At 42.4% G+C, this 17,995-nt stretch overlaps 3 protein-coding genes across 3 annotated transcripts; 1 reads left to right on the forward strand and 2 right to left on the reverse strand.

Moving 5' to 3' along the window:
- Nucleotides 1-1,247: 1,247 nt before the first annotated feature.
- Nucleotides 1,248-4,078, reverse strand: il21 (interleukin 21). Its single transcript, XM_035160682.1, has 6 exons — nt 3,907-4,078; nt 3,778-3,819; nt 2,102-2,215; nt 1,963-2,001; nt 1,767-1,847; nt 1,248-1,590 (listed from the first exon to the last, which is right to left on the reverse strand). Exons 1-6 carry the CDS (start codon nt 4,039-4,041, stop codon nt 1,564-1,566), a joined length of 438 nt encoding a protein of 145 aa, XP_035016573.1. The 5' UTR covers nt 4,042-4,078; the 3' UTR covers nt 1,248-1,563.
- Nucleotides 4,079-10,761: 6,683 nt separating this feature from the next.
- Nucleotides 10,762-14,005, reverse strand: cetn4 (centrin 4). Its single transcript, XM_035162359.2, has 5 exons — nt 13,849-14,005; nt 13,464-13,619; nt 12,111-12,239; nt 11,850-11,987; nt 10,762-11,018 (listed from the first exon to the last, which is right to left on the reverse strand). Exons 1-5 carry the CDS (start codon nt 13,849-13,851, stop codon nt 10,929-10,931), a joined length of 516 nt encoding a protein of 171 aa, XP_035018250.1. The 5' UTR covers nt 13,852-14,005; the 3' UTR covers nt 10,762-10,928.
- Nucleotides 14,006-14,385: 380 nt separating this feature from the next.
- On the forward strand, nt 14,386-17,049 carry bbs12 (Bardet-Biedl syndrome 12). The gene is made up of 2 exons (XM_035160551.2): nt 14,386-14,468; nt 14,979-17,049. Exon 2 carries the CDS (start codon nt 14,991-14,993, stop codon nt 16,881-16,883), a length of 1,893 nt encoding a protein of 630 aa, XP_035016442.2. The 5' UTR covers nt 14,386-14,468; nt 14,979-14,990; the 3' UTR covers nt 16,884-17,049.
- Nucleotides 17,050-17,995: the final 946 nt, after the last annotated feature.

Consider the following 17,995-nt stretch of genomic DNA (forward strand, 5'->3'; position numbering starts at 1 on the left):
TCATAGTCTATGGTCAGCTGCCAGCAAGATCAGGATCCACCATCACGATCGGATGCCACTATCGTCCACAGTCATTGTCCACTGCCGCCATTAGGATCCATCATCAGCTGCCACCTCGATCGTGGTCCACCACCACTATCCGATGCCAACACGATAAAGGATCCGCCATTATTATCACGATCAGCCAGCACGATGCAGAATCCGCCATACTGGATCCACCAGTACGATCTCTGATACGCGGTCCACAGATCCTAATCCACGATGTGGCCACAGCCGCGGCCGTGGATCTGCGGACGATAAGGCAAAGGGCCTCCGGGGAAGAAGTCAAGTCAGTAACATGTATTGATGAGATATGAATTTCTTTGATGTGATAAGGAGGGAGAAGAGGAAGGAGAAGCTGGAAAGAGAAGCTCCGAGTGTCATGTGTCCCCCGACCTTCTAGACCTGTAGCAGCAGAACTAAGAGCAGGTCTAAGACAAGCCTGGACCAGCTCTAACTATAAGCTTTATCGTAAAGGAAGGTTTTAAGCCTCCTCTTAAACGTACCGATGGTGTCGGCCTCCCGAACTGAAAGTGGGAGATGATTCCACAGGAGAGGAGCTTGATAGCTGAAAGCTCCTTCTCTACTTTTAGAGACTTTAGGGACGACAGCCTGAATTTTGGGAGCGCAGTGCTCTAGTGGGTTGATAAGGTGCTAACAGCTCCTTAAGGTATAATGGTGCCATATGGGGGCCTTGAAGGTGAGGAGGAGAATTTTAAATTCTATTCTAGATTTAACCGGAAGCCAGTGTAGTGAAGCTAATACTGGAGACATGTGGTCTCTGTTCTTTGTTCTTGTCAGGACACCTGCTGCAGAGTCTTTAACGACTTCCTGCTGGAGCCTGGTAATAAGGAATTACAATAATCAAGTCTGGATGTAACAAAATCAGAAATACTTTATTGATCCCAGGGTTGAAATTGTGTAAATATGAAAAATGACGTTAATATTTACAATGCAAACTGGATAAACAGGGTGAGTGGAATTAAGATTGCACACAAAATATACTGCTGATATATTAAAATATTGAAATCCCAGATTACTTCAGAGTTGAACAAACCCAACCAGTTTCGAGTGATGGTGCATCCAGCCCCACTGGAAGCTTTCTAAAACATCCCATAAACAAACCAAGCAAAACCAAAAACGTCATTGTTGTAATTTATTTATTATTTTTTAAATGGTACAGATTAGGTGAATAAAAGAATGTCTGTACTGAGGCCCATCATACACAGTATAAATGTCATTGTATACATTTTATTCTTTGAGAACTTCAACATGTTATGAATCAACTTTCACTGCGAGTGAAATAGAGAAAAAAGAAAAAACTGCCAAGTCCAGTCCACTGGGTGGCGGCAAAGCAGCTGCTCTGAAAATACATTCTTCATTCGCTTGGGATTAACCTCCTCTAAATAAACTCAATAAATATATTAAATAAGTTAAATAATAGTTTAAAAAGTACAACATGTAAACTTTTCCATGTTTAGCATATTGTCAGCGTAGTGTCGGTCGGCGTCATTCTTCTGTTTCTCAGCCCTGCACCGGTCTGCTTAAAGCCTGAAGAGGAGGAACAACACATATATTTAATTTTAATGCCTACAGATATTAAACCACATTTGCAAAGCGTTGCAATAGAAACAAAGATGTTTTTGGTATTTTACATATATTTAGAGATATGTGGTGAATAGTTATAATAATGATATCGACAGTGCATTTTTAACAAACTTCCTCACCCTTTGAATTAGAGACTCCAGCCTGTCGAAGAATTCCTGGACGTTCACTTTAGGATGTGAGTCGCAGTCGTGGCACGTGGTCTGAACGGGGAGAAGGAGGAGAAGTTAACTTTGCACGCCCTCGTCTGCAGCGTTCACACGACCGAACTCTCGGTGGTGATTGATTGTGAAACACACCGGTGACATTTCCTCTTACCGTGTTGTTTCCTGAAGGACAGTATTCCACACCGCTTTTCTGCAAGGGGGGGGAAAGAAATGTGTTGGTTTTTTTATTACAAATTCCACTTTTAGATATTGTTTGTTTAAAACCGTCCCGTCCGCAACAGTTTACTCACAGTTATGGAACTATTCAGGCTCCTGTTAAGTTTTTTATGTATTTTGTTGGTGCCGTTGAAATGGACTATCAGGTTTGCATGGAAGCACTCCAAGGCCGGCAGGCAGCAGCAGTTCTGTAATGAAACGGGGGGGGGAAAAAACAGTGTGAACATAGAGCACAAAAAAATATCAATGTTCAGAGTTCAAAACAGCTTCTTGAAAAAAGAAAACAGAGGAATTATTTGGTGGTTTTTTTTTTTACTTTGTTTACTCATTGTAAACAGTTTTGAGATGAGTGCAAAAAAAGTAAATTTACCCCTTGGGAGTTTTTAAAATGTGTCATTTGTGTGTCTTGAATTTAAAATATTGTATTTGATTTGATTTACAGATACACGTATACTCATCTACTGAAAATGACATTGGGACAAATAATTGATTTGCGGTAAATGAGAGGATAGATCATTCAAAAGCTGTATTTTTAGAAGCAATAACTTTTTTCATGTTACAATTTTGCATATCATCAAAATATTTCCAAGAAAGCACATTTTTCGGGTTTCATGTCATGACTTCACCATCTCAGTTGCCTTTCCACTCGCATACATGCACAACATTTACACTTAAACTGAAACTTTAACAACTTTCCACTATTTAAAACTCAAGTTAATTTTCCTAAAATGCTTTGGGATGTTTTTTTTTTGTCCGTTTCCCTCAAAGAAACCTTGGTTGATGTGACACATCTTTTCCAAGTGAAACACTTGTTCGAGCGTTTCCACCAAATAACCGGTGAACAAGAGCAACATCCACAACAGCTGATTTGATTCCTAATTTCTTTTATGTAGTTTTTTAATATAAATCTGTGTTTTACAAAGATAGTGGCTTCAGCCTCACTCAGAAATCAGTGAGTCAGATATCTTCTTGCTCTCAGTTATGTTTGTGAGGCCGTGTGAGGAAGTGTCGTAGTTTTTTTTCTTTTCTACTTTCTGCTCGATTACTCATCACATTTCACCGAGAGTGCAGCAGAAGCGATGAGAAAGAAAATTCACTCTGCATTCTCTCGGGTTGACTCACTGGAGACGGTGAGCCTGACAAGAAAGGAATCTGATTGGAGTTTACGAGTAACGCCGCTGAAGTTATTTTCAGATGATCTTGTTGCTCTGTTGGTTTTGCAGCATTGCATAATACAGTATTTGGTTTCTATTCCATATAATTATGCGTGTCACTAAAACGACATATTCGCATTGTGAAGGAGTTTTAATGATGCTACTTATCTGTAATGACCTGATGGACTGCAGGTTTTTTAATAATTAAATTCTTACACCAACTAAAAGCTGTTTCACTTCATCCTTTCTTAACTGAAAACCGGTTAATATCAAATATAAAATGTTGCTTGATTTAATAGGTTACTGGCCGTTCAGCTTTCTCTCTAAACTACATCAGACATATTTAAAATGTGTAGGTTTAGCCTTGTTTCCATTTTACTGTAAATGACGGTTGAACCATCACAGAAACCTACAGGGTGATAAATTTAATTTAAATCTGATTTCACACTTTCACTCATTTGATGAACTCCTACAGTAGCCGGCAAATGACAATTTGTACCGGCAGCAAGTGGGAGAGCAGCAGCAATGAGTAAGCAAACCACAACTATTAGGAGTGGCAGTGACCATATTGTCGACTTCATTCTGCATCTGCTTACCTCGACATCGTGCGGTGGAGAATTCAGCATCGTCTCGTTGTGCTGCAAGACAAAAACCAAGAACATGGATTTTAGGTCTAATTGAGACTGTGGACGGGCAGAGTTGAAGTGAAAAGCGGAGGGACTTACCTGCAGGGTTAGAGTCTTTCTCACATGATCCAGCTGCCTCAGGACCTCTACTAATTTCCTCTTCTCCTTGGTTTGGTACTCTGCGAAGCCCAAAGAGCAGCACACTGCAGCGAGGAGCAGAACAATCAGCTTCATGTTCTCAGAGTCAGACGACAGATCACCAAAAGTCAGATTTACTGGAAGTGTGGACTGCTGTGTCGCTTACCTTCTTATATGTATCCCTGAGGACACAGGAAAACCACTGGTAGAGACTTGGAAACGTGCAGAAACTGGGGTGTGAGTAACAAAATTTTCTTTTCCACTGGCAGTCACCACTACGTGATGCGAAAGTGGCGTCAAGCGGCGCGTGCGTGGGGCCTATAGATGCATGCGTGCGCGCGAAACTCAGAGCAGCCGACAGGAAGCTACAGGAAGACGGCACTTCCCATTTTCACTTTGAATCACGTCACCGCAGCTATACTGTGTCATAGGTATAGTGTCCGTAGGTGTGGTAGTGACAACCTGAACGTATTCACTGATCTACACAAACACACCGAGGCTGTGGCGCGTGAAACTTCCACCCTGAGAAAAACGGCCTGTGTGAGACGAGACAACATTCGTTTGCTCGTCCTCGTGAAATGGACAGAAACAAAAACCATTTTTGTGGCTGATGAATACGTATCAGATGAGATGTGAGAAAATGTTTCAAGTCCTCTCACTTCTGCTTTTGGTCAAACATGAAATCTTCCCAAGGAAAAGTGAGAAGACAGTTTTCTTGGGGCGGGAGACAGTTTGTTTTAGTTTTTGTTTCATGGGGAATATTACGGGGTGTGTTGTTAGTGTGTCTGTAGTTGGGGTGGGACAAAATATTGATACAGCAATAAATCTTTGTCCTGACTCATGAGATCTGATTATTGGAATGATGGCACATGTGGACACTGACAAGTTACTTTGTGTTTTTAGACTTTTTTGTGCATTTGTAGTCTTCATTTTGACAGATATCACAAAATACATCATTTTGATTCTCTTGCAATAAATCGATTATCGAAGAGTCACTTAATCGTGATATTATCATGAGTCATGTATCATAATGTGAGTGACCCTGCGATTCCCCCTAGTCTGTTGTATGCTGCATTAGAGAAGATACTACTACTCCCACGTACTTACCTTTAATACTCTAAGTATATTTAAAAGCTAGTAAGTATTTTTACTCAAATAGGGAAGTCAATGTGGTAGTTATATATATCTGAGTACTTCCTCCACCACAGTTAGTAGGTCCTGAACGGGCCCTGGGGCTCCTGCTTCCCTTCTTTACTTCCTTCCTTACTTCTGTCAAGAAGATTTGATAGTTTGTCTGTTACTTTGCAGGATTACGCAAAAACCATTGGACAGATTACCGCAAAACTTGGTGGCAGGATGTGGTTTGGGTCGGGGGAAGTAGCCATAACATATTGGTGCGGATCGGGATCAGGGGCTAGATCCTGGTATCATTTTTCACCTCTGGTCACATGGTGAGAAACCGCGTTTTTTAAACATTTCCTTGATTTCTTAGTTAATATTTCACAGCCCTTGTTGAGAGGCCACCATGAACCAGGTTTCATCTCTTTATTGAGTTGTCGTGTTACAGAGCGTTGCATCATGCAAATGTTTGTGTGGAGACAGGAGGGAATATTTTCTTCTTCGGTGAGAATCATCTGCATCAGCGTTACACACTTTGGAAATTCAAGAGGCATCACATGTTAGTCAGTGTGTCCACCCGGCTCAGTCGTTCTAACCCCGTCAGCGTCCGTGCACACATTCTCTCCACATACGATCTTTACATCCGTCTTCCACGACCAGAGAGGAGGAAGCGAGAGTGAGACTGAAAGAGAAAACCCCTCTGGTTCGCTCTCTCTCTCTCTCTCTCTCTGTTACTCTCCCTCTCTCTCTCAATCGCTCTCTCTGAGAGCGTAAAGGAAAAGGTGGGTGGGGGCTCGACTGGTCTGAGAGGTGTTTCACCCTCTGACTCTTCTCTTATCAGGACTCTCGTCTGTGATGCACATACAGAGGGAAAATGTTTCCTCAGGTATGATTTTACAATTCAGAAGAATTTTCCTCCTCCTGGCTGCCGTCAAGGAACTTCTCCTGTAACCCACCTGTGTCTGAGTGAACTGCTGAGCTGCTGAATACACACATCATGGCAAATTCACTCATTGAACTTGAGTTATAAAACATATATATATATATATTAATGTTTTACGTAGGCCATGTTTGCTGAGTGTGTATTATGGGAGTGACAATAAATCGGATTCTGACATTTTAAAACAACTCACCTGTTCACAAAGGCTTTTGTCCAGAGTCTGACCCGTTTATTACATGGTCGATAAAATCCTATGAGCCTTTAATTTATGTCTCCTGATGTGAAAACTTTAATTTTACACAAACAATGCAGAGAATATGTGCATTCATATTTACATTTGACATTAAAAATCTTTAATTTCCAGCTCTATTCGGTTGTATTTGTGTTTTCTTTTTGTTAGTAGTTCATTTGGTTTTGTGTCACGTGTTCACCTCTAATTTACACCGATCCAACCAAATAAAATGTGCATTTAAAAAAGTCAGACTTGTTTTTGTGTGGGAGCGAGGTGAAAGAACAATGAGTCACATGAGGCTTTTTGTCGCTAAAGTTTCATACGTGATGTAAAGATTCGGCGTCGTGCAGTAACCTGAGCGTTTAAGACAAATGGATTTACTCCATCTTAGCATTGTTCACTTCCTACCCTCACTTGCAGCACGGTAGGATTTACTGTGTAATACCGTGTTCTTCGTGTCTCTGGGCTGCAAAGGTTCAAAGTTAACATGCCACACACACACACACACACACACACACACACACACACACACACACACACACACAGACACATTAATGCAGTATATTGTTTACTTAAAAAATCTGTTATCTGCTATCAGCGTAAGTCAACATGAGATCCACAACAACAAGGATAAATGAAGGTTATGGAAAAAAAGTGCACGATATTACTGTAAGTGTACAGGAAGAGGAGAAAGAGTGTGTGGGTGGGGGATCGCCTGATCGGGTCGGCAACAGGGATGACACAGCTCGTTTGTTATTAACGATTAATCTTTGTAAATTTAAAATCTTTACCAGTTATGTTGAAAATAAAGACGCAGAGTTTCATCCAGCGTATTAATATTATTATTACTGAGTAAATTATCAATCCTAACCATCGGTAAACAGGATGCACGTCATGAAGCTACAGTTTCCAAATCTGGTTGGTTATGATTCCAACAGACGTCACGTCAACAGACAATTTTCCTGTTATATTTATAACTTTGTTTTTCTGGATTTTATCGCATGCATCTATTAATTTTTACCAGATGATGGAAGTTATTATTCAGTGACTTATCACCCAGAGAATTAAGGTTGATTGAGTGTTAAGTTTATCAGGTTTACTGCATTGAATTGGTTCACGACATCTTAATTATGTGTAAAATATTTTCTAGATTTGTGTAAGAAATTGCAATTGTTGTACAGTGAACAATTTTTTTTGTGGAAATTATTAATTTTGAATTTGTTTCTTTGTTTTGCTTAATTTTTAAGGGATTTTGTTCTCACTTTTTTAAAGATCCTCTAATTAAGAATTGCTCAGATAAACCTTTAGCTTGTGATAAACTGAAACAGTCATTTGTCTCTTTTTGACCGAATAAAATTCTAAAATATTCTACAAATGCCAAGTGTGTTTATTTAGCCCTGTTCTATTCCTATTGACACTTTAAACCCACATTCACCTGTTCACACACATTCACACCAGTACATATGTCAGGGGTTCAGAATCTTGCTCAAGGACACTTCAGCATTGCAGCCTGGAGGAGCTGGGGATCAAACCACCAACCCTCTGGTTAGTGGACGACCCGCTCTACCTCCTCAACGACACTCGTCTTCAAAGTAGAATAATTGGAATGACAGCAGTTAACGGATGGGATTTGGACCAAACTAAAACTCAAAGTATACATCAGGTTGGAATAAAGAGAACCAACTGTTGCGCGGCCGTTGTACAGAACGTGTCAGACTCAAATGAATCTTCAGAATCCCATTGTTCAAAGAATACAATTAGATTTCATATAATAAATACATATATAATTACTACTAGAATACTAACGACTTCAGAGGAGAAATTCAGAAACACTGGCTGTATCACACTGATTTTTTAAAAACATTTAAACAGCTTTAAGACACACACACAGTTCCAACTAAATAAAATGTACATTTAAAAAAAATAAATGACCAAGCCCCCTGTGAAAGTTATAGTATATATGTATATATATATATATATATATATATGAGATAAAAATCAGACGTACCACTGATGCAGTCAGTCTCACTCTTGCTTCTTCTTCAGGGCACTATGACGGTTATAAGTTTATCTTCATGTCTCCTAACTCTCAGGGGGCTTGTGATTATTGGCTGCTGCATAACAGTGACACACATTCTTGACCTTTTTAAACAGTTATTAACACACACCATGTTTTACCGGCAACGACCCGACTCACAGCCCCGAGTTGTTTTGGAAATTGGTCATTTTATGGGAAAAGGAAACGAGCGGTGGAGCAGTGGGAGTATTGAACAGACGCAGCGTGTGATGTGAAAATGCTCTTTAACCACAGCAGCAGGGGAATAACAGCTGAGGGGCTATGGAGGCACTTCACAGAAAGCATCAAACTCCTAATAGGAAAGTTTTGTTCTAATTTAGATCATCTGCAGTTTGAACAACGCCCACCCTCCCAAAAATGACTGCTCCGTGCAAATAAAGCACAAAGTGATGAGTTCAGTTAATATCTTTGTTTTGTCTTTTTGTGAAGGTTTGAATAAAGTTGTGAATTTAGCAGCATCGCGTCAAACAGGATCCAGTTTTGAGAGAACGGTCTTTGGCTGAGGTGGTTTAAAACATTTTTGGATAATTAATTGTGATCGTAGAAAATAAAACAAAATTAAAGAGACACACATTTGTCTCCTTAGCAGAGCAGCTTCATGATTTGATGGTTCAGTGACTGTGAATGTGGAGAATGTTTCCTCCCTCATTCCCACTCTTCACCCTGAACATCTTCTTCTTCACTGTGGTGAGTGGGTTCGATCTCCTGTGAGAAGAACTGACTGAGAGTCACAGCTTCAACTGTGAGAATCAGGTCCAACAAGCTGAAGAGTGAAGCTGAACTGTCGATCAGATAAAAAGACTTAGAAGTTATTTGAAACCAGAGTCTATCTCCAATAATCAGCAGGAAACATTTAAAATATGAAGAAATGTTATCAGAGTTTGGTGGTTTCGTTGCAGCGGCAGCTCTTCAGGTACAGCAGAGGATCATGGGTAATATCCAGCGTTGGTTTGTGTTTCAGTGAGTGGATCTACACAGTCTGAGCTCCACTCAACACGCTGATAGACTTTGTGTTTATCTCTACAGGAAAACAACTTAATCACTCGGAGCACAGACTCGGGGGTGTGGACCATAGCTCTGTCCCGTTGAGGTCTCATCGATACATGCACTCAAACTTTTTAGTTTGATCCATGTCCCATCCATTAACATTGAGGAGGCAGGATTCAATACCCATACTGCAGACAGCCAGCAAGGGTATTACAGCAGGGGGATATCCAGATGCTTTGGCTTCACTGTAGGGGAGACGTCATGTCGTACATCTTTATTTAGTCTGGACAAATAAAACATAGAGCTACCTCACTGAGCCAGAACTTTAAAAATAAACTAAACACTCTCCCAAACTAAATCATATTTCATCACGGTGCTAATTTCTATTGGCCTGTGTCCACTCAAAGTGAACTGCAGCCCCATGTTTCAGCTCTCACCTCCTGTGTGTGGTGTACTTTGAACTCTGAGGAAGGTGGCGGAATTTGACTCATAGCGAATGACACGAGGTGAACTTTTGAAATACTGGCCTTTTGATTTGCCTCATCTATATCACCTCCAAGTTTCAGCCAAAGAGCTCGAAGAAATGTGAGCAATCCAAAGAGAGGGGGACGTTTTCTGTCTCTTTAATTTTCTGCCTCTTTAATTTTCGAAAAAGTGAAGGTAATTTGTCTTGAAGCAGAAGTTAATCATGCCCATGAACTGATCTTGTTAATTTTGTGATTAAATAGTGATTTTGTAAATCGACAGTACTGTGCATGTGCCTATATTTAGCTTTTTATGCCATCAAGCATTTTGTAAGTGGACCGTTTTTCATCTTGGGACAAAGCGCTTCATATTTTCCACCTGATGTTCCTTTTCTGTCGAGATCAGGTATATAGGACTTTCAGAATCAGTGGTGAGCATCCTCAAAATAATAAACAGCCGTCTGACGGCTCGGAAAATCACGTCACTACAATATCCTGTTTCTTTTTAAAGGATGTTTTGGCCTGAACCGGATTTCCGCTGTTTTATTTTTTTTAACAATTAATCAACAGGAGCATCTTTTCCTATAAGGTGATCAGAACATGTAGATAAGAGTGTGTTGTCCTGAATCTTCACCAGACAATGACTGGGTTCAGAAACCGTGAAGTGAAAGTGACTTTTGCAGACACTAATCTCGGGTTTACACTCTATTCTGGTTAGTCTACATCAACTTAGTCATATGACTTTCACTGTTCATCGGTCCATTGTTGCCATGTTGTGCTTTGCAGGCTGCACGGAGAATAACAGACTAACTTTACTGCTTCTGCAGCGACGGGGTTTCAATAAAGAGACGAAGTCAGAAACTGAGACTGACGGGAACACCGCTTAAGACCCATGGAAACATTAAACCGTTCTAATGTGATACTGCGTGTTTACATGCACTTTAAATTCCACACTGACACGGGGAGTCAAAGGTTCAAATACAAGAGGAGACAAATCCACTGTGATGAAATATATTTATTTGTCTTGCATTGTAGAAAGTCGTGTGCAAAGATGCAATACGTTAAAAAATATTTACTTACAAAACAAGTCTCAAAAAACGCTACAGTTTAAACTGCTCGGATAAATATGAGAGTTTAAAAAAAAGTTCAGAGGAACAAAAGGTCTCAGTACAGATTGGTCTTCTTCATGACCCTCAAGAACTCCTGCTCGTTGACCTCCCCGTCTCCGTCTCGGTCCGCCTCGTCAATCATCTCCTAAGAGGAGGAGAAACACGGGGCCATTAGAAACACAGCGCTCCACTTACAGACACACTTCAACATGAAGTCTGAACATGCGTCAGGCTTAAAAAGAAAGAAAGTCCCACTCGTCCGACAACATGAGTCATACAGGTCGTCTCAGGTTCCTCAGAAATAACACATTGTAATATCACATGTGTGAATATTACAATGTACGGGGAACTAGTTAACCAAAGAAGACAAGTGTTACAGTTTTATTCGTAGTAATAAAACTTACTTCCTGAGGTTTTCTGCTGGAATCAAAGGAGACATGATGTTTTTTTCAGTGTTTCTTATCTCCGAGAGAGTTATATAGTTTTAGTATTTGGTTAAAATTTCCAGTGTGTGGGATTTTGGGGGATCTTCAGGCAGAAATGATCATGTCATCAATGTTTAACCATCTGAGATTAAAAAGCGTGTTTTCATTACCTCAGAATGAAACCTTGATATCTACATTACACTCCCATGTTTCTACAGTCGCCCAGAGTGGACAAACTAACACGAGCTCTCGAGGGAGTGTTTCACAGTTTAATGTCCCCTGAAGGACACTGTAGGTCCCCTCACTCCCAAGAGGAAGGTGGTGAAGTTATATTCTGTCGGTTGTAATGTGCAACGTCACCACCAGATGTCAACAAATCCATCCCACTAAACCTTTAAATATTATAACAGATCTGATGTAAGAATAGAACATCAGGGGTCTGCATCGTGGGATTTACAAGCCAATGATTTCAACAATCAATCCCAAAAAACTATAGGTGGAAGATAAAAATTAGAAATATAGAAAAAGGGGACAGACGCCAGCCACAGTACCTGTAACTCTTCGTCTGTGAGATTTTCTCCCAGCTCTTTGGCAACTCTCTTGAGGTTTTTGAATGAGATTTTTCCCGTGCAGTCGTCATCGAAGAGTCGGAAAGCTTTCATTATTTCCTCTTTGGAGTCTTTTTCACTCTGTTAACGACCAAACAACATATGTCACACACAGCGATTTGGACCGGTTATGAGAAGCAGAATGATCATAGTCCCTCTGAGTTGTTTCCAGGTTCTCTCGTGAAGCGGCAGCGTCACACTCACCATTTTCAGTGTCATCATGCTGAGAAAGTCTGTGAAGTCGATGGTCCCGGATCCTTCTTTATCGATGTCCGCGATCATCTTCTTGATATCGTCTTTCTTTGGCTCAAACCCGAGAGCTCTCATGGCGACCTGTGGCGTGAAGGAACAACACACGTGACGCTGCTGTGACACCGTTTGTCCACCTGAACACAACGTCTGATGCACGGTGAGGCAAATTTATGTCTATAGCACCATTCATACACAAGGCAATTCAAAGGTTTTTCTGAGGCACAGAAATAAAGGATATTAAAATAGACTAATCCCATTAAAATAGCACCAAATCATTGGATTAAGTCAATACAATGCATTTAAAAAACAGGAAATGTGTTACAAAAATAAATAAAAGCCATAAATTGAATTTATGAGGAAGCTGCAGTAAACAACAATGTTTTCAGCCTTGATTTGAATGAACCCACAGTTTCATCAGACCTCAGGTACTCGGGTGGGGAGCATAGAAACTAAATGCTGCTTCACCCTGTTTTGGTTTGATCCTGGGAACACATAGTATACCTGTCCCACAGGACCTGAGGGGACTGGATGCTTCACAGCGAACAAGTATCTCAGATGTATTTAGGCCTGAGACCAGTGCTTTGTAGAAAAGTAGTAAGATATTAACATCGTTTCTTTGACACGCAGGGAGCCAGGGCAGTGATTTTAGGACGGGTGTGATATGGTCCGTTTTCCTGGTGTAGGTTGTTGAGGACTCCTGAACGAGTTGCAGTTGCCTGATTGCAAAAAAAATGAAAATTCACCCATTATCCACTCACCACTATGCCGATGGAGGTGGGGGGTGAAGTGTTTGAGTCCACAAAACTCTTCTGGAGTTTCAGAGGTAAACTTTGTTGCAGCCAAATCTATCCATGCGTCATTTACACCATGTTTTAAGGTCTAAATGTCCTCTGATACCCTCCCTGTCACCGCTGCAGTAACTTGTGAGTTATTACGAGAGGAGATCAGCGAGAACTGCGACATTAGGGCTAAAAACCTGGTGTAAATGAGCCAGTTTTGAGTCGAATGTGAATGTCGGGGCTTACAGACGCTCGGATGACACCACAGGAGCAGGATGGAGCCATGTTATGGTTTATTTCCTGTTGTTTTTCCAGGTTTGAAGATGTGGTCACCAGTTACTTCAGTTGTATTGGATTTGGCTGCAACTGTTGTTTACCTCTGAAAGTCCACAAGTGTTTTTGGACTCGTGGACTCAAGCATCCCCCACTCCATCTTTATAGTGGTGAGGAGATAATGAGTGAATGTCCATCTCTTTGGGGCTGAACCTGTGAAGACACCATGACAGGGATCTGACCATAGACTGACCTTTAGCTCCTTCACGTCTATGGTCCCAGTCCCATCGGTGTCGAACAGATCGAACGCCTCCTTGATCTCCTGCCTCTGCTCCTCGGTCAGCTCCACCTTGGGACCCGCCTTCTTCCTCGGGTTCGCCGCTGGAGCCGCTTTCCTGTAGCCCGACGCCTGCGAGAGACAACAGGTGAGGTCTGGGAGCCACCATGCTAGCTAACGTTAGCTAGCATGGTGACAACAGGTGAGGTCTGGGAGCCACCATGCTAGCTAGCGTTAGCTTCCACGCCGCTGCCGCACCACAACAAACACCCTGTTCGGGGTTCGAGCGGAAATAAAACAGCAAAAACCACGCCGCACATCATACGTTGGTTCAGCCTCAAGCATTTCCGTAAAGTTTTACCATTTCAATGAAGGGATTCAACCAGGAACCGTCTGCGCTGCGTTCGATGCTCGGACGTCAACAAACCAACAGGCAGGGAAAGAGCTCGGGTCGTGGCAACGGTAGCTAGGAAGCGGCAGCTCGTAGAGGCACTTCCGGTGTCAACAGCAACTGCCACTGATATGCAAAGGAAGCTGCCTTTGATGCCACACTGATTAAAGTCATCTGCCTTTGATGCCACACCGATTAAAGTCATCTGCCTTTGATGCAACACCGATTAAAGTCATCTGCCTTTGATGCCACACCGATTAAAGTCATCTGCCTTTATTGCATCACTGTTTAAAGGCAGCTGCCACCGGAAGTGGCCTCTACGGAGCTGCCGCTGCCACGATTTGAGCCGTAGTCTCTGTCTGTCACGTGACACAGGAGGTGGCCAATAGAATCCGCGACAGCGCCGTGACGCCCGCAGATTGGCCAATCGCAAAGCGGGGTGGGCGGGTTTTAAAACGGAGTCAGCCAATGGTAGAGATCGCGTCCTTGTCTCCCAGCAACCGGGATACTCCACGCATGCGCAGTGCTTAGTGTTTGGAGCCGGATCAGCTGGGAGCGGAAACAGACATTTGTTATTGTAATAAAACAAGGTAATGTTCTGTTCTTTATGGATATTGATGAGGTTTATATCGCGGGGGACACTCGTACGTTTGACGTCACCTCAGCCTTTCTATCGACAGCCTGAATCTAGAAGCAAAGTCACTGTATTTTCTGAAGTTAGCTTAACTTGCTAAAGTCTGCTCAGCTGTTAGTCTCATGCTTCTGTGCGGTGGAGTTTAGTTGAATCACCGTCATGCAGTTGCACGTTATAACGTTTTTATAAAGACAGCGAGTGAATGAAGCTGCTGCAGGAAACATTGTTCATTTTCTATTGCACGACTTTTAAAAGAAGAAAAACACAAGAACCTCAATAATTCATCAACATTTGAAGAAAGGCACATTTTTATTGCAGGAGGTGTATTTACTACTTTTAAAAATATTGTATGTTCTTACTGAATATGGATAAACTCAACTTGACTGAATGAAAAGAGAATATTTGTGGGATTTTTACTCTGTAGAAGATGAAATATTTAAACGTTTCTCCTCCTTTCACAATCCAGACAGCTCCAGTGATGCTGAGGAGCACAGTGATAAACCCTCGGCAGCCTGTTGGGCTGCAGGAGCTCGCAGCGTTGGCAGCGGTGGCACATTCGACTTTGGGCCCCAATAAAAGGTACAAATTCATCCAAGATGACACGAGCGGGGAGTCGGCTCTTGTGTGCTCGTGTTTTCGCATCTTGGAGAACCTGGAGCTGACCAGCGCGGTGGGTCAGCTGGTGTACGAGACTGTTCAAGCCCAGCAGAAGGTCTTCAACACAGGGTCAGGATGCCTGCTGTTTCTGGCAGGGGCGTGGGGCCGGGCCGCTCTGGAGTGCGTTCACAGAGGAATCTCAGTGTCGCGCATCATCTCGGGGATGTCGGACGGGTTCGATCTATGTGCAGATGTCCTCAGGAAATGTAGCATCTCAACTGATGGTCTCGGTGCAGTGAAATCGGACAGTTGCACGACTACAAGTCGTGGTTTAGGACTTCAGATGTCAAAGAAACCCATCATGGAGGATTCACGGGCATCGCACCACCTCAGTGTTGGTCATAAGACTCTTAACACCGGTGGACACAGGAAAATAAAGCTCAGCAGACATTTCTGTCAGCCTGAGTCTAAAAATGTCTCAACGGCACCACAACCTCACCAGTTCTTCAACGTTGGACACATTGCTGAGGGATTGAGTCACGGTTGTGTCCAAGCAATGAATTTAGTTGTGGAAGCCGTCAAGCTGCAATCAAAAACTAACCAGGATCTCAGCTGCTCCACATTTGACGTCACCAAAGTGGTGACTTGTGTCGTACCTGGTTTACCAGAGGAGCACGCGTGTGTTCTACCAGGATGCATTGTCCTTCTGTCTGATGAACAGGCTGCAGTGGCCCATCATTTAAAAGAACAGCACTTGAAGGTCGCTCTCATCAATGGAGATTTGTCACACGCCTTCCGCCATCTTGGCTTCAGCAGACCAGCAGGAGTACAGCGCGTGAGTGAGCAGTTGGCGTTGAGTTCAGACAAAGAGGAAGTGTGGATGGTGAAGGTTGTGGCACTTCTGCTGAATCTGGAAGCGAACCTGATACTCGTGAGTGGGCTCGCGAGTGAGAAAGTGATTCAGCACTGTTGCGGACGTCGTGTGCTTGTTGTGGAAAAAGTGAAGGCTTCCATTTTTAAGGCGTTCGCTGATGCCACAGCAGGTGTTCCGGTGACCTACGCCACTCAGCTGACGAAGCACTGCGTCGGCACCGGGGTGAAGGTTGAGATATGGAGGGACCTCGGCGGCGGCTCTGAGAGGAAGTCCTCGACAGCTGTGAATATTTCCACCGGTGGGAACAGCGGGTTGTTCACAGTGATCCTCACAAGCTGCATACGTGGCAAGCTGCAGGCCCTGGAGGATCAGTTCTGGGCCTGTGCTTATCGGTTACACCACGCGCTGAAAGACAGAGCCGTCCTCCCTGGTGCTGGAGCCACAGAAATGCTTTGTATTCGTCGCCTTCGACAGCGAGCAGTGAGTGCTTACTCTACGCAGGAATCCGAAGCAGGAGGAGCAGCCGACCTTGACAGGGGTGTAGTGTTGCACCTCATGGCAGATGGTTTAATTGATTACATATCCACAGTAATGGTTAACACTGGCAGGGTTTCAAAAGTCCGAGCCAGGACAGTGGTGAGCCAACAGCTGCAGGAACGTAACGGACACGTGGACATCGCTGCGAGGTTATCTCAACTTGTATTAGAGGGTGAAAATGAGGACAGCGATTTGAAATCCAACGAAGCACCGGAAATGGACGTGTATGATAATCTGAGTGTGAAGCAGGAAGCGTGGAGGAAAGCGTTAGATCTGCTTTTTCTGGTCCTACAGACGGATGCAGAGGTCATCACAGGTGTGGACCTAACAACTGGTGCACAGGGAAACCTGATGCTGTTGTAATCTGCATGTAGTTCGACAAGACACAAACTTTATTATTTTTTTATTTATGTAGCCTGCAATAAATGCAAAGTGTTTTTTCACATGACTGGTACATAGTAAAAATTGAAAAGATCTTAGTAATTTCGGTTTTTGTCAGGACTATATTAAAATAAAAATGTTACTCTAACTCAGGTATTTTTTTCTACCACATGGGGGTGACGTTGTCGTCTATCTGACTCTTTCATACAAGCACATTTCAAACACAGCTCCCGCATGAAACTATGATGCAAGATAAAGAACCAAGAAAGGAGCAAATTAGCGTGTAAGGTGATGTCTATTATATTTTTTACATTTATTTTAAAGTTTTTAAGTCATATTTATCTGACTGACCCTTTAACCTTGAAACTCGACACTGGAAAGCCATGACAAATGATTTCAGCGTCATAACAACCTACGTGAAGATCATATTTTAATCTATTCTGTCTTTATTTATCATGGAAATGACCCTAGAATTCAGTTTATTTTTATTTGTAACAAACCCTGACTCACCTGAGTCTACTACATGTTCTCGTAAACACCTCTTCACGCTCACTTCAGTGTGGGAAAACAAATACTACAGGTCCAAAACCACAATTAAATTTCCGTCTCCTGGAGCATGGGAGGAAATTAGTCGTGCCAGGTTGTCTTTTCGTCTCGGTACACTTCCTTAACGATATTTGCTTACGTTTCGTTATGTGTCCACAGCTTGGTTTGCACGGCTCATTGCTGAACACCGACTCTACCTCCGTGGTTTAATGACCCGAGTGGGAATAATTGACGGGGAAGGAACACCTCCAGACAGAGTGGATGTTTTTGGTTAAGTCTTTGTAGGTCGGGATGTTATTGAAGTTGTTTGAATTCTGAATACCTGCCCTCCTACATGATCACGCAAAGGTCACATGGGATCAAACAGTCGTTTCATGGAATTAATGCTTATTTTCTAATACTTAGAAAAAACAAAAATACCGTCTATTACCTGGAAAAAATACAAAAACAACCATCATGGTTCTCATAAACCACGTTCTCTCTCTCTTATCTTCAATCTTTTTCCTGTTGTGTGTGTTCTGTATGTCAGAGATGTCGGTGACAGCGAT

Source organism: Hippoglossus stenolepis, chromosome 7, assembly GCF_022539355.2.
Source record: "Hippoglossus stenolepis isolate QCI-W04-F060 chromosome 7, HSTE1.2, whole genome shotgun sequence".
In the NCBI taxonomy this organism is placed as follows: Eukaryota; Metazoa; Chordata; class Actinopteri; order Pleuronectiformes; family Pleuronectidae; genus Hippoglossus; species Hippoglossus stenolepis.